We start from the raw sequence: 15895 nt of genomic DNA, 5'->3' as shown, positions 1-15895 counted from the left end.
CTAGTGTTGCTGTAGGTTTTAAATGGGAATCCTACATTTTACTTCTCTCACAGTTTCTTTACCATGTGGGGAGTTTTCAAAGGGTGCTAAACCAGAAAGAAGACTGGGTATGAAGCTCTTGCTTGGACCCGCAAGGCGCTGATGAAGTCGCAATAAATGAACAGAATCGTGATCTGCTTCGGACTTGGAAGGGACATAAAATGCCCAAACACGTGATGTTTAAGATCAGAGAAAGAATCCCAGGTGATTCACAGGTCCTGAACCTGAACAGATATATGAACGGTGGTGCCGTTTACCGACGCGGGGCTGCCTCTGGGAAGGGAGGTCTGGCGGGGCTGCAGGTAGACAGGGAGACAGGAATCACCTTCCAGTTTGAGATTCCAATCAACACGCTCTCCTCCCATCCATCACTGCTCTCAACTCTCGCATCCCTTTGCCCTCACCTACACAGCACAGGTCAGAGACTCCACTGCTCCTGGCTGGAGGAGGTGGAGAGCAGGAAGGAATCTGCCCATCAGATCACAGTCTTGTCTGTTGCCCTACTTCGATCTATTATTTGTACCCTGATTCCTGACTCCAACTTAATCATAAGTTAAGACTCTACAGATTCACAGTACGGACCGTAGTCTACCACACTCTTGCATTTTAACAGTTCCCAAGATGTGAATTATTCCTCAGGAGTCTGAAACTTAGGAAAGCCACAGAGCGAAGACAAGATCTTTCTCACTTTCTGTTTCCTGAGAGCTACAGATCAATCAGAAAACCATGGCACATAAAACCAATAACCGCAGTTGTCCAAGCACTATCCACCAACACAAGCATGGCAGTCAGGACACGAAACACATGAAAAGCAAACAGCACATTTTATGATAGGAAGTCCCTCTTGAAGAGAACACTTTATTAGTAGGACCTCAAAAAATAATGTTCCCATTAATACCAGAGATGACAACTATCAGAACTTACCATCAAAAAGCCTGTCAATAATGCTGTAGCCAGCCCGAAGATCTGATAAAGAAAACTCATAAAACTTGGTCCAACCCTACAAAATAAACATACAAATATTAAAGAACCATAGTGTTCACAAATATATATATGCATCATGACCTTATAATTTTAAGGATGTTCAAAATATGCTAAAAAAATAAAAGGGCCACCCCTGAAAATTTATAATAAAAATAGCAATTCTAAGGTAACAGTCATTTTTTAAAAGTAATTGATTGACCTCAATAGCATGCCAAAGACTTTTAATACTACCAGTGTTTATCGTTTGGTATTGTGGCAATTCAGTCATACAACAAATTGGTCAATTTCTGAGCTTAAGTATGATGTACACATGTCAAGTACACACGACAACAGAAATATTACAAAAAAATTTTTAAAGGCCCAAAGGCATACAGCATTATTCCCTATGCGTTTCACCCATGAAGCATTCATGTTGGAATTATAAATTGAAGTTAAATACTACAATGCTTGTATAAAAAGAACATTAATAGAGCACTATGTTTTATGAAAATATAAAAGTAAAACTTTTGATGGCACTTCCATTAACGTTAATTAGTTCAATGTACTACGTTGGAAACTAAAATCTTTTTAGACTTTAATAGTATTTAGGAGCACCAACACAAATTTCATTCATCCATTAATCACTTAAAACAATGTTTATTAAATGCATATTATAAGTAAAGCTCTGTCTTAAATCTCTAAGCGAATGAACCCAAACAACAATAATCCCGGCCCCCGGGTCACTGTCAGTCAAACGTGGGAAAGGGGGAAGCGGGCGGATACAGTCCAGCACTGGCACACACCGGCAGGACAAGCTACGATGCTCTGCTGGAAGGAAAGAGACTTGATACACACAAGAAGGAAGTCTGACTCTAGCTAAGGGGTAAGGCAGGGCCTCCTTGCCGGGGAGGGGAGTAGAACAGACAGGAGGAAACATGTACATGGGTAATTAGGACAACGAAATTAAAGAATGCGTGTACTGTGTGGTCACGGCAGATGAAGATACCACGAAGAGAGTGTTAGGAAGGCCTTCCAGTGGCGTCACTGGCTGCTGAGAGCCGCTGTAAGAACGCAAGGCTTGGAAGCGTTCCATGAGCTCCAAACCTGTCCAGTCCGTGCAAATACAGCAACGGACAAAGGAGACCAAATCTGTGCTCCCGAGAAGCTTACACTCTAAGTACTTGGGTCCAAAGTACGTGGGTTTTCAGTCCTTTTTGAAACAAACTGGTAAGTCACAGAAATCGCTGCACACACAAGCCTAGACCTTATGGAACCAATCTGAGCTAGATCTATGAATGTGGGTATCACCAACACTTGGATCCATTTGTTTAGATTTATAGATCTTGTAAAAACACAAGAGGTTTAAACCTTGCTTGTTAAGTTGCAGTACAACTAAGAACTGAAGATCTGTGAGATCTGTAATCTGCCCATCACAGTTAAAAAATTTCCCGTAATATTTTAACTAAATTTCCTACCAACTCGAAATAAAGCCTTATTAATAATATTTCTTATATCACTCTACTAGACCTTATTTGTGACTGTTGATTTAAAATGTTTTCAGTACTTTAGGGCACCCGGGGGTGCTCAGCTGCGAAGCATCTGCCTTTGGCTCAGGTCATCATCTCAGGGTCCTGGGATTGAGCCCCGCATCGGGCTCTCTGCTCAGGAGGGAGCCTGCTTCTCCCCTTCGTCTGCTGTTCCCCCTGCTTGTGCTCACACACTCTCACTCTCTCTCTCAAATAAATAAATAAAATCTTGAAAAAAATTTTTTTCAATACTTTAAAGATTAGTATTATAAACCTCTCCAGTTAGAAGACTGCAGCTCTCAGTATCGCCTAACAGCAATTTCCAAATGAGATTCCAATTCTAAAATGGTAAGAACTGGTCTCTGAGTCACACTGTTACTGACGTACAGGTATGTGAGGAAGGATTTCAAACATATGGAACAAAAAATTCAAAAGGTAGTATTTGCTAATTGTGTCATAGTTTCTAAGCCGAGTGGTGAATCGTGGAGGGGCTCTCTAGATAGCCCATGGAATCCTGCTCAGCCCACCTGGAAACCCAGGCACCGTGGGAAGGGCTCTGCAAAGACGAACGGGATGAAGCCTGTCATCAAGGTGCTCACGGTCTAGGACGAATGACAAGACGACCAAGAAGGACAAACATCAAATAAAAACACAGATGAAGTATGGTATGTGTGTGGGAAACAGGAGGTTAATTCTGCATATACAGCACCCTGGTGAAAAAGAGCAAAACATCTTCTGCTAACGTGAGGAACGAAAACTAAGTTGACCTGGTAGCAGAACTGGGTGATCTTCATTTCTAGAAGTTGGTGATTAGATGAGGAAAAGAAGGGAAATAGAGAGTGTCTGTGGAGTACATATCCCTGGGACAGTGCCTCTAGCAATTAATGCGAGTTCAGGTTTTGACTGGGTTTTCCTCTAATTTTCATCATTTACAAGAGAGCAACTTAACATGTTCAAAAAAAAGAGACACTTCTATTTTATGTGTGTAAAAGTAAACTGCTCTAAAAAGAATATATTGATAGCATTTACAAATTCCTTAAATTATATGTATTTTTGACCCCAACATTCCATGGTAGGAATTGCCAGTGAAGAAACCTGATGTGAGGCAGGTGCACGGATCTCACTATAGCAGAGACGGAAGGAGAATGTATCTATCCAGCCCACAACACAGAACGCTCCCCAGTAAGGGTTCAATACTGTGAGCACAACCAGTATCTAAATGGTTACTAAGATTTAGAAATCTCTGAAATGTGTTGGTTAATAAAGCAAAATACAGAACTGTGTTTGTAAAGTGGTGCTACTAGAGTTAAAAAGAACACATGCGGGTCTGCAGACACACGACACATGCTGTTGACTTACACACTCCTCCTGAAGGACCCCAAGGACTGGGGAGCAGCAGCTGCCCTGGGGATGGAAGGAGGAGACAGGAGACAGGACGGGCAGGTGGGGAGGGGGGACTAAAATTTAGTTGCAAATCTTCTCATAACTTTTTTTTTTTAAGATTTTATTTATTTGACAGAGATCACAAGTAGGCAGAGAGACAGGCAGAGAGAGAGGAGGAAGCAGGCTCCCTCAGAGCAGAGAGCCTGATGCGGGGCTCAATCCCAGGACCCTGAGATCATGACCTGAGCCGGAGGCAGAGGCTTAACCCACTGAGCCACCCAGGCACTCAACAGATCTTCTCATAACTTTTTAATTTATGTTATACACATGTATTGCTTCATGTAAAAAAAAAAAATCTAATTTCATTTAAAAAATATCTCTTTCTTCAATGACGGGCCATGACGGTCACTGTGGTTCCTGTCAGGATTACTCCTGGGGGCTTGGGCTCTGAAGGAAGGTGGGCCAGGCCCCCGACAAGCTCCAGACCGTCTGAGGAGCGACTGTGTCAGCAGGTAACTGCCATCACGACTCACTGGGCTCCTTGGTCAAATGAGGACTGTGGGCGCCCCTTTCGAGTGTAGCTTGCAAATTCTGTGCAACAACACGCTGCTGTTTTTAGTCACTACCTCAGCAGTCTGACAATCTTTACCAACAGGCGACATGGAAGGCGCTTCTAAACTTTCACTACTTCGTCTAATCCCCGCGACAGAGGCGCACGTGAGGAGCGTCCCCACCATGCAGCTGAGCTCACGCGACCAGGAAATCTGGAGTCAGGCCTCAAGCCCAGGTCTGCAACTCCCCACGACACTCTTGCTCTGACATGAAAGTGACACAGAGAGAGAGAGAGAGGCTCAATCAGGGGCGGGGGGTTGGGGGTGCGGTTCAGGAGGAGACAGATGCAGGCGATGCTAAAACCAGATGGGAGAAATTGAATCTGACATGATGCAACATGTGGCCTTGACACCCGGCAAGAACAGAATGTGGCCCAGTTCAGACCGTGCGGCAAGGGGCAGATGTGATCACAGCCACAACCTCTGGCAACACCAAGCCACGTGAACTCAAAGACCAGGAGGAAGTCCGCAGAACGAGCAGGGGCGGGGCTCTGGGAGGAGGCTGGGGACGGAGGCAGGGCTTCCCTTAGGGACCAGAGCAGGAAACGTGCACGGTTCCGCACGCGGACAACAAAGCCATCTGATAGGGCCGGAGGCAGAGTGCCGAAATCATCCCACTTACACGTCAGGAAAACAAGTCTGGCTGCCCCGTGGACAGAGCAAACACAGGACGAAGGTGACCTTGGACAAGAGAACAAGTAAGGGGTGAGGAGGCCTGGGAAAAACAGTGGAGAGAAACGTCCAGATCTCAAGCGTACTTGGCCGGGAGAATGAACCGGCCGGCCACTGAGCAAGAAAGATGGCGGGAACGGTCCCCAGGAGCCCAGTCTGAGGACACGGCTATCCGTGGCTTCCACTGAGGGTGGTACGCCACAGGAAAACTACGCAGAATTCAGGTCTGACCTCAGAGATGACTGTGACCACAGAAATGACACCTAACCATCACTGAGGGCTTATGACGGGTCACACCTTGTTCTGAACAACGTCATTCGGGGACGTGAACGACGTAACGGTACACGGTCCACAAGGCGAACGGCACAGACAGAATTCGAGAGCAACAGTTAGGACTCATGAGCCAAATTATGAAGTAATCCCAGCCATTTACACTAAGTCGCAGAAACACTACTACACAACACACACAGCTTACAATATGCGCAAGACGTTCTAACTCACCTGCGGGATATAATTTCTTCTTTCTTGACATGCAGCATGAAACCATGCAAAACTAAAGAGAGCGTGAGCTCGAGGTATGTTATCTTTTTTGTTGATTTGCTCAGGAGTCCAAGACTCATAAGTACGCATTAAGTTCTTCTTCAAACCTGGAGGTGACTAGCGACAAAAAATTGACATCCTATTGTTTCAAATCTTACAGATGAAGCTAATATTTAACACATTTAGAGACATTTTAATAAAGCAAAGTTTTCACTACTACCCAGTTTGACTTACTATTATGGTACTTCAAAATGTACATATCTAAAACTAGTTTTAAACTCCTTGTACTTAACAGTTCCTACCAATTATAAATTCAAACATTTTCAAATTCAAAAACTCTAAAACCAACAATATTCAAAACAACTAAATTAGTTTTGTATGATTATTGAGGAAATTTACTGAAACCAAATTGTCATTTACACAATGAACTTGACACTGACTGCTATGGGGCATGTGGTTTTCACTTTCATAGAAGGTTCGTCCTTTCCGGGGAGAAAGAAATTTCTACAAAGTGAGGAAAAAAAAAAACAAAACAAAAAAAAACAAGCAGAATCTCTATTACCAGTTTTAAAAGTTTTAATTCAGTTAATTATTTTATTTATGACTCTGACGGGTTACGGGCTAACACTGCAAACATACAGTCTTGGATACACCAGGCTTGGATACACCAGGCTTGGACATTATGTGTCCGAAGCACAATGGGCTGAAAAGAGGAAGACGACACTGAACATCGGACAAGCGTGCTGACCCATCGTGGCTCTCCTCTGCATTTCCCTGACAACAAGTGACGCTGAGCACCCGCTCATGGCTCTGTCCTCTGAGCGCGTGTCTGGAGAAACGTCTGTGCAGGTCCCCCACCCACTTACTACCTGAACTGACCGCTGGGAAGGAAACTCTGGTGTGTTCCGTACGACTGCCAGTTCGTGACAGGAGCTTCAGGAGGTGCGAGGAGACCACGGCACCTCACACCGAGTGACTCGGGGTTCCTGTCTCCTTACCTCGTAGGTGATCTTCAGACTTGACTGCAGTAAGATGGGGGTGAAGTGGGGGTGGCCCTCCGCCGTGAGCCACAGGCGAAAGCTATCTTTAGGCTGAAGAACGTTCAATTCCTTGTGTACAAAAACAGCAACAAGAAAAATCTACTTACACATACTAATTTCCACTTTATAAATATATTATTAAGTAAAATTTCCTTCTCAGATCCTTCTGTGACATGCCGATACATTTCACCCTGTTGCTTATTTGCTCCGTGACCTGGGGTCTAGGACCAACACCAGCTCTAAGCAAGGACGGTAACAGTCCGCACCGCGTACGACGCCCGTCACGGTGCCGACGCACAATGTGTGCAAAGTAAGCGTTAGCGGCCACGGAGGCCTCAGCCAGCACCCGTGTGCGGGGCTCGGGGTCTCACTGCATCCGTTCATGCCTCCGCTGGGTTCTCTAATGACATCACGTCCTTCATCACCAGTTTTTGCTGTATCCTGTTGCCTACAATGCAAATTCCAAACTTCACCACACAATTTCCTCTGCCCATGCTGTGCGCTTTGGTCACTCATTCCCATTTTCGTGCGTGTCTTTACAAATACTACTCTTTCTACCTGTACTCTCTTTGGAACCTGACAAATTCTTCCATCTGTCAATTTAAACATCCCGTCTCAGAGGGACGTCTTCTCGGACTCATCACGACCACAGTCCCCGGCAGAACTCGTCGCGGCCGGCAGTCTGCCGGTTCTCTCCCACAGTGTTTCTGAGGCCACAACTGAGCTCTGAGAGTGCCCTGTCTCTTCTAAACCAACTTCCTTCTGACAGAGCGGGTACACATTTTGTATGCAACGCGCACTTAGGGCAAGTGCTGGCTTTTTTCTGTACTAAACTAGTGCTTGCAGAATAAAGGAATAAATGAATGACAGAAGAATGGTCAAGAGTTCTAAAAGAATGAGGTCTAAAAATTACTTTAATAAATATAATCTATGTCTGATATTAACATTATTATAATGCAAAATGCAGAATGAAAGTAACCAAAAAAAAAAGAAAAAAACTAGCTTTGGTAAAAACATTGTATATGCATAAAATTGTAAATTATAATATATACTATTATGCCACATAACAGTTACCATCATATTCTATTTATACCACATTTATCTCAATCTACCTTTTCTAGAACTGGCAGCCAAGACACCACAAGATGTAAGTTCTTCAAACACAGCCAGTCCCCATTTCGGGCACATTCTTTCAGCATCTGAATGGCTAAATCAGCTTGACCTTGACCCATAGCAACCTGCAAAAACAAAATGAGAAACAGCACTAACTAAAGACCTGATAATATGTCACAGAAGAGAATCAAATTAACCTGTCATACATACTGAACTCAATTATTTTCATGAGAGTTCTAAGTTTTTAGTAACACTGTTGCCATTTCCAACAATTGTCTTGTTTTTGTCCTTCAGCAATAGCAGATTCCGAATACTGTCATATTTATTAAAAATATATTATCATTTAGGTTTGCAAGTTTCAGAACAGTATAAAGATTCCAGAATAGTTGTGTTTCACATTCCCCCATTTCCTGCAATCCTTACCCTCTCAAACATGAACCATAAAAAAAAGGAAATTTTATTTAACTGTCTTCTTGAATCCTTTGAGGGTTTAATCATTAATGTTTAACTGTTAATATTAAGGTTTAGTCACTACCACTTCTTGAAATTTACTTCTGATTTTCCCAACACTGTGCACGCCTGGCTCTCTACCGCAGGTGTAACGCTGTGATGGTGTCATTCCCTAGCCGTCCATCATCCAGTACATCCTCACTCCGCCCACTGCTCCTCTAGGGCTGCTTGGGGTGGGGTGGGGCGGGTGGGGTGCAGCAAGGAGAGAATAAAGACAGAGGGGGACGGGCGTCCCGAGCCCACTGGAATCCCAGTGCGTGTTCCCTGGCGCTGCCGACACCTGGGCTGAGGACTCTCAGGCAGGGCCCGGTTCGCCTCATAAAGCAGACCAGCTGCGGGTGTATTCTGAGCAGGAGGGCCCGAGAGCACAGACAGTGTGCAAGCTGCATGGCCAGAACCCGCAGGTGTCAGCCAGCAGCCCCAGGGGGGCTACACCCCACAGACCACGTGCAGTCGAGACCCCCGGCGTGTTTGTAAAGGGCAGTTTCCGGCAGAGCCGCATACCAGGACAGGCGGGCGCGCGTGTGCAGGAACTTACCAACACACACAGGGAGAGTCCTGGCTCCAGCCTCTTACTGGACATGTGGGCAAAACACTTTCAAGATGAGGGTTACAGATCACTGGGAACCACAGTGATTTCTGTCCCATAATGAATACAACATAGCATCTCATTGCTTTTCAGCTGACGTTTACAAGTATTGATTTTGTTTTTCAATCCGACTATAATGCTCTTGAGAGTGGGAACCATGCCTAATCCACTGCATACTAAAGCATGCAATAACACAGGTAAGAAATAGTCACATATTGCCTTTTTTTAAATTTCAAGGTCTAACCCCGAATGAAGCAAACAGGAGGTGAAACAAAGTGCTTAAATTGTTTTAATGCACTTACTAGTTTGCCATTATTAGAATGCAAAATAAACCCTACAAAAAAAATTCCCAAAAAACAAAAAATGGAAGTACAGGCATGTACAACAAAATCAGAGAAAAGGGTAAGCATTTTGCTCAATGGAAATGACAGCTAAAAACACACAACTCAGCATTTCCCATAAAGCATCAATTATATGAAAAAAAGCTTAAAGATTCATAAAACCTCAGAAAAAAATATTTACTATAAAAATAAAATTTTTTAAAAAAGTACAACAGGAAAATGTCAAGAAGATGGTGAGCCGCACATCCCCTCTGAAATCTCACAACTTCTGCAATGAAAAATTACTATTCTGGGGGACAGCTGGGTGGTTCAGTTGGTTAAACATGTACCTTCAGCTTAGGTCATGATGCTGGGATCCTGGGATCAAGCCTTGCATCAGGCTCCCTGCCTGCTTCTCCCTCTCCCTTTGCCCCTTCCCCTGCTTGTACTCCCTCTCTCTCTCTCTCTGTGTCAAATAAATAAATCTTTTAAAAACATTAATTTTTGCATCAAGAATGTATTAGCTATAGCATATATAACAGCACAGCAATAAAACTTTAACAGAATGAAGAGTAATTATGTTCATGTTGAAAGGCTTTACTGAATTTAACAATTTTGCAAGCTCAGTACACCAAACTTGACAGGTTTCAGCTGTCAAACCTACCCGTGGACCCAAACAGCTTTGCCCGCGGCTGGAATCTGTGCCAGCAAAACGGGGATACAGAGCAGGCCCCTCCCGCAGGCTCCTCCCTGATGGCCACGTGCTGTCCCCCAGGGGCGTCAGGACATCCCAGCCAGGGCAGAAGCAGACCCCCCACGAGAGCCGCCCCAACAGCGGGCTCAGCTCCCTGCTCCACTACGGCCTCCTGCCCGGGCTCCACACAACACTGCGACTTCTCCATTTGCTGCTTCATCATCACAACGGTTCCACTGAAAGCAGTTTATTTATTCCGTTGTCAAAAACTGACAGTAAGTTAATACCTGCTCTGGCCGGCACGCAAGCGGAGTGGCACAAAGGAGGCCATCGGAACAGGGTAGAGCTCCTAAATTTACCTCAGAGAGAATGGTGCTTGACATGACCTCAGTTTCACTCACAAGTTTATGTAGTTCAGCCTTTGCTGGTAAATATTGCTGTGATTTATTACAAAAGCTTCCAAGTAAAATTTAAAAATTATTCTCAAAAGCTTAGCAAATATATTAGTCTCCTGTTACTGCTCTAACAAACTACCACAATTTAGTACCTTAAAACCAGACAAATTCATTACCAGGTTTCTGGAGATGACAGCCCCATCTAACATCAAGGAGTCTGGCTTTACCACACGGCTGGGTCTTCTGGAGGCTCGAGGACAGACTCTCCCTCTTGCTTTTCCAGCCTCTAGAAGTTGTTTGCAGCCCCTTCTGGCACCTTCCAAGTCAGCACCCCAGCGTTTCCCAGCGCTCCGGCCACAGCGCCATGAACACACCAGCATCTCCCTGCGGCCTCCCCAGCCTCCGTGATGTAAGGACCCCATGATCACCCCGGGCCCACCTGACTGCAGCAAGACAACGTGTGCACGTGAAGACACTTAGGGAACTACACGTGCAGAGCTCCTTCTCCCATGGAAGCGAATGGCTTCACGGGCTCTGGGGAGCAGGACCTGGGCACTTTGGGGGACACTGCTTGGCCTACCACCATCAAACCTGTGTTTTCCTATCAGGCTCGGGCGGATGGGAGGAGCTGGGGCTCCAGCAGCACAGCGGCCGGGCGCTGACCTGGTGATAGCACTCTCCGCTCCTCTCGGCGCTGGCGAGCTCCTGGAGCTCCTGAGACGGATCGGCACCCGGGGAGATAATTATCAAGATCGGTTCGATTTCCAGTGTCTCTCTGTAGAGCCGTTTGAGATTGAGGGGGAGTGGGGACAGCTCCTTCAGTCCTGGAAGACATGTGAAAGACACAAAACGACAAAGTGACATGATTCCGACAAAGTCTAGTCCAGCTAATTACAGGCTGTAGCAGAAAACACAGGTGAGTGACAATCCCAGACATACTAGAGTTTCCCAACTGTAAGATCACTCACTCACTAGCAGTAACTACCATCTCACTGAACGTTCACATAAGGGCCAGGCAAGTCTCTAACCCATCTCCACCTGTCATCTCTGTGAATCACTAACACCGGCAGGTGGGCGTCCGGACAGCCATGCCCAGCACCCGAAGAACACGCATCTGTGCTGTGCTCTTACTGTGCGACTTTCTGCCTGCAAGAGAAGACTGAACCCAGCCGCCCAGCGATACTGTTTTTCGTCCACTTCTGTGGCAACGGAGAGCCGAGTCTGTGCTGGGCACTGGAATCAGATGACACGTGGCCCAGTGAACAACCTCACCGTCGTCCTTATAGGACGCTTATTTCCTACCTCCGTGCATTACGAGGAGAAAGAAAGTGCTACTGAATGAGAAGAATATTAGTTAAAAACGTAAAGTACAGATTACCACATCATTTCTTACATTAACAAATACAGACTATAAACTCCACAAGGACAGGAATCATGTCTGTTCTGCTCACCATTCTAGAGGCATCCTCTAGCATAAATTTAAATATTCCTTCTAAAGTTACAATTCCACAGAAGATAAACAGATGTTCATTAACTCATTTTATAGAATATTTCAAAGTACTGGAACACTTTGAATTAGAGAAAAAACCCGTGAAAAAATATACCATTTATGATAATAGAAGTAATGTTCATGTTACTTGGAATCCCATATCAGCCATTCTGCCCACAAAACTCCCAATAAAATAACCCCACTGCATTTTTAACTGACCTGACCTAGACATATAATCACTGGTTTCATTAAGTCCTTTTGACTCACTATATCGCTAGCACTGTTAGGGTGACTCTTCCAAAACTAGTCAAACTGAAGAGCCACAGTAAATTATCACTACTGAAAAATCACTAGGATCTTAAATTTTGACCATGCATCTTTAAAATATTATCATTTCTTTTCAAAGGAAAAAGAATGAGTCAAGGAAAAAACATAAACCTTTATTGCATTTTATTTTACTCAGATAAAATACCAAAATCATTAAAGAAGAAATAATTTACAGTATAAAAAAGAAAGAATACCAAAATCCGGCACTTTTTAGGTACCTAAGCGAGTAAACGAAGTAGCAAATTAACATCAAACTATTCTAGGTGGTGAGTACAAGAGATCCCTTCTTCCTCACTCCTCGCATCCTCCCAGCAGAGAGACTGACAAGCTTCCTGTGTACAAAATTACACTTCCTATATCAGTGAGTGAGGACAACTCTAAAAATCATACGACCAATGTCAAGGGAAAGAAAGAAAAGAGACAACCACTGTCTAACCCGAGGCACATCAACCAATTAAACGGGCAGAAGCTCTTTAAACCTAGACTAACACTCAAGCCCAGAATCAAACAAGTTGAATGCTCCGTGGTAGGCAGAACATGATGTGCTTCGGGGCCCTCAGCCGGCACTGCAGTGAAGGCACTCCGCAGGCACGGTGACGGTTACGGACCTCACAACAGCGCTCACCTCCATCGTCCTCGGAGGCCACTTCAATCACCTGGATCCTTAAAAACAGGAAGTTTCTCCAGCTCAAGTTGGAGAGATGCAGCAGGAGAAACAGGACAGATGTGGCAGAGGGAAGAGCAGAGGGGAGAGCAGAGGGGTGGGAAGCCTGAGGAGGAGCCCCTCTGCCCTTGCTGCCTGTGACCAGGGAGGACAGGGGCCACAGACCCCAGAACCCTAGCGGCCTCCGCATGCCAAGGAAGGCTCCAGATCAGGCAGGGAAGGAGGACCTCAACCCCACAAGGCATGCAGCTGACTCTGAGAGGAGCCTGAACGAGCTGGGAGATGCCTCCTTCCCAGAGCATCCTCCTCCCAAAGAGCGCAGGGCCAATGCTAGGGTTCCACCGTGTGTGCTTGGAGCAGAGAAAGCAGGCCAGCCCGGTGGGCCCCTGCCCCCAAGGACCATGAGACAGTATGTGGATACCATCGGGAGCTGTTGATTTGGGATGATTTGTTACGGAGGCAACAGAAAATGCATATGCATGTCCTCCTGTCCTTCCCCTTTACTCTCAGACACAGACTTTCTGAGCATGATGGAGCCACGGAGGCCAGGTGCCTGGGATGGGGCACAGGCACACGTCCAGGAAGGACCTCCACAGCGGGGAACCCGCCTGGCTCACATTGACCTGAGGGTAGGGAGCCTGTCTGGGGCTGCCCTCAGGAACCTCACACACACAGCACAGTCCCTGCTCAGAGCAGCTCCTTAGAAAAGTCCCAAGTGCATCCAAATTACTCACATAGCTTTTTAAGTTACTGTTTGTAAGTTTATAGATTATAAAAAGGATTGCCAAAACTTATTAAAACTCTTTCCATATGAATGATGCTTGAGAAATTATATTTGAAATCAAATCTTGACAATTTGATTAAAAAGAGATAAGTGCTTGTCATTCTCTAGCAATTTGAATTTTAAAAACTTATTCATACAGTAGAAACCCAATTTTATATGAAAACTGTATTAATAAAACCATCTGACCCAACACAAAGTCATTCAGCCGCATACCAGTACATGTAACTTCTGCTTAAAAACAGACAGAATATGACTTTAGAAGTATATTAAGCTTTCACGGCACTTGAATATGCGGGTGTCATGAGGTTTTTAGTTAATGCCATTAAACCTCAAATGTCACTGAACCTGGAGGTGAGACAGTGCCGCAACAGAAGTACTCCACAGGGCTGGTAGAAGGTCGGACTACGAAGGCAGTAGGGAAGGTCATGTGTGATGTGGTACAAAGAGGACATTTTTAAAGACCACGGGAGTGAGGAAAGATGGACACTGAAAAGCCTCTCTGGAAACTGCCCTGTTTTACTGAAACGCCCTGAGTTAGAGAAGCAGATGATAAATACAGAGAGGAGCCAGAAATATCAGTGAGTGTTGGGTCCTACAGAGGGAATTAAAGAAGCCTGATGGGGGCTCCTGGGTGGCTCAGTGGGTTAAGCCTCTGCCTTCGGCTCAGGTCATGATCTCAGGGTCCTGGGATCGAGCCCCGCATCGGGCTCTCTGCTCAGCGGGGAGCCTGCTTCCTCTTCTCTCTCTGCCTGCCTCTCTGCCTACTTGTGATCTCTGTCTGTCAAATAAATAAATAAAATCTAAAAAAATAAATACAATAAAATAAAGCAGGCTAATGTGCTGCCGCTGTTCGGTGACCCAGAAGGACCTGTCTGCGACCGCCGAACTGTGAGCTGGCATCTGAACGACAGAGAGGAGTCCCCACTAAGAGGAAAAAGGGTTCCTCACAACAGGTGTCGCAGGCAAGTGTGAATCACTGTATCTTTCCGCTGAAATTAATACAGTACTGTATGCTAATTACATTTGAATAAGATTACTTTTTTTTCTAAAAAAAAGTATTAAAGGAAATAATAATCTTTACTATTGGAAAACTAAGCACTATTATTCCGGTCATTGGAAGATATCCCTGCATTAAATAAAGTCTCCAGGAAGGGAGGCAAACACAGGAGGGAAAGCGCAGAGCCGCGGGCCGTGCGAGTACTGCGGGGGTTCTGACCACTGGTGCAAGGGGGCCAGCAAGAATGGCCCCGGATGGCGACAGACAAGCAAGCAGAGTCTTGTCAGCTTATGGAAGGACTCCAGAGTTTATTCTAAGCGTTTTGGGAAGATTCTGGAGATCTTGTGCAAACATGGAGATGATTTGGTTTCAATTTTTTAAAGACCACAAAGCTGTATGAAGAGCATGGGTTGGAAAGGAAGAAGCACTCAAGTAGGGAGACCAACTAGGAACACACACTTCTAGCCCCTCCATCCCAGAAGCTATTTAAGTCCTATGGCACAACCGGAGACCACATAAATATGTGCCCTCACGTGGCTTATGCTCCACTTGGAGGCCCGACAATTAACAGTAGTCGTAGGTCTGGAGAAAAACAAACAAGGTAAAGGAGTCAGAGTATGTTCTTTTGGAGAGAGACCTCAGGGAAATTGACACTGGAAAAATGACATCTGAGCAGAGAACTGGGGAAGGTAATGGGGGAGGGAGAGAGCACTCTTGGAAGAAGGAACAGCAAGTGCAAAGGTCCTGAGATTGCAGAAACACAATGGAGGTTCTGGAAGAACAGGGGAAAAGGGCCATTATGGTTGGAAAGGATTAAAAAGAGGGTGGGAGTGGAAGGAGAGGAGACCTAAGGGGGGAACAAAAGACTGAAAGACGTAAGACCGTTTAAGACAAGGTAAGGACTCAGGAAGGATGAGATGCCATCACGAGACTTTGAACTGAGGAGCAATAAGAGCTCACATGTATTTCTAAGGGCACTCTGGAGGCTACGCTGAGAAAAACCTGGGAGTGGGCAAGCAAAGAGGCCTGAATAGCAATAACCCTACTTAGGAAATCGTGGCTTAAACAGAGTGAGCAGATGGCAGTGGAGACGTGAGCAGTGGGTTCCCAGCACATTCTGAGGGCAGAGCCAAAGCTACGGCGGTGGCTGGGGTGAGGATAACAGCGTGCATTCGGTGGGTAGCAAATGACACAAAGTAAATTAACTGAGAGCAAATTTTAGAGACCGAGCGGAAAGAA

At 45.3% G+C, this 15895-nt stretch overlaps 1 protein-coding gene across 1 annotated transcript in view; it reads right to left on the bottom strand.

Moving 5' to 3' along the window:
- DYNC2H1 (dynein cytoplasmic 2 heavy chain 1) overlaps positions 1 to 15895 on the bottom strand; it is a 274850-nt gene that overhangs the window by 108062 nt on the left and 150893 nt on the right. The window contains exons 77-81 of the mRNA XM_032844099.1: positions 11059 to 11219; positions 7887 to 8012; positions 6733 to 6843; positions 5696 to 5851; positions 964 to 1039 (exon numbers count right to left, since the gene is read on the bottom strand). Of these exons, the coding sequence (XP_032699990.1) occupies positions 964 to 1039; positions 5696 to 5851; positions 6733 to 6843; positions 7887 to 8012; positions 11059 to 11219 (630 nt within the window). The remainder of the gene's footprint in view (positions 1 to 963; positions 1040 to 5695; positions 5852 to 6732; positions 6844 to 7886; positions 8013 to 11058; positions 11220 to 15895) is intronic.

Source organism: Lontra canadensis, unplaced genomic scaffold (assembly GCF_010015895.1).
Source record: "Lontra canadensis isolate GAN:19392208 unplaced genomic scaffold, GSC_riverotter_1.0 scaffold147, whole genome shotgun sequence".
Classification (NCBI taxonomy): domain Eukaryota; kingdom Metazoa; phylum Chordata; class Mammalia; order Carnivora; family Mustelidae; genus Lontra; species Lontra canadensis.
The sequence above is the reverse complement of the archived record's forward strand: the minus strand, read 5'-3'. Positions and strand labels throughout refer to the sequence as shown.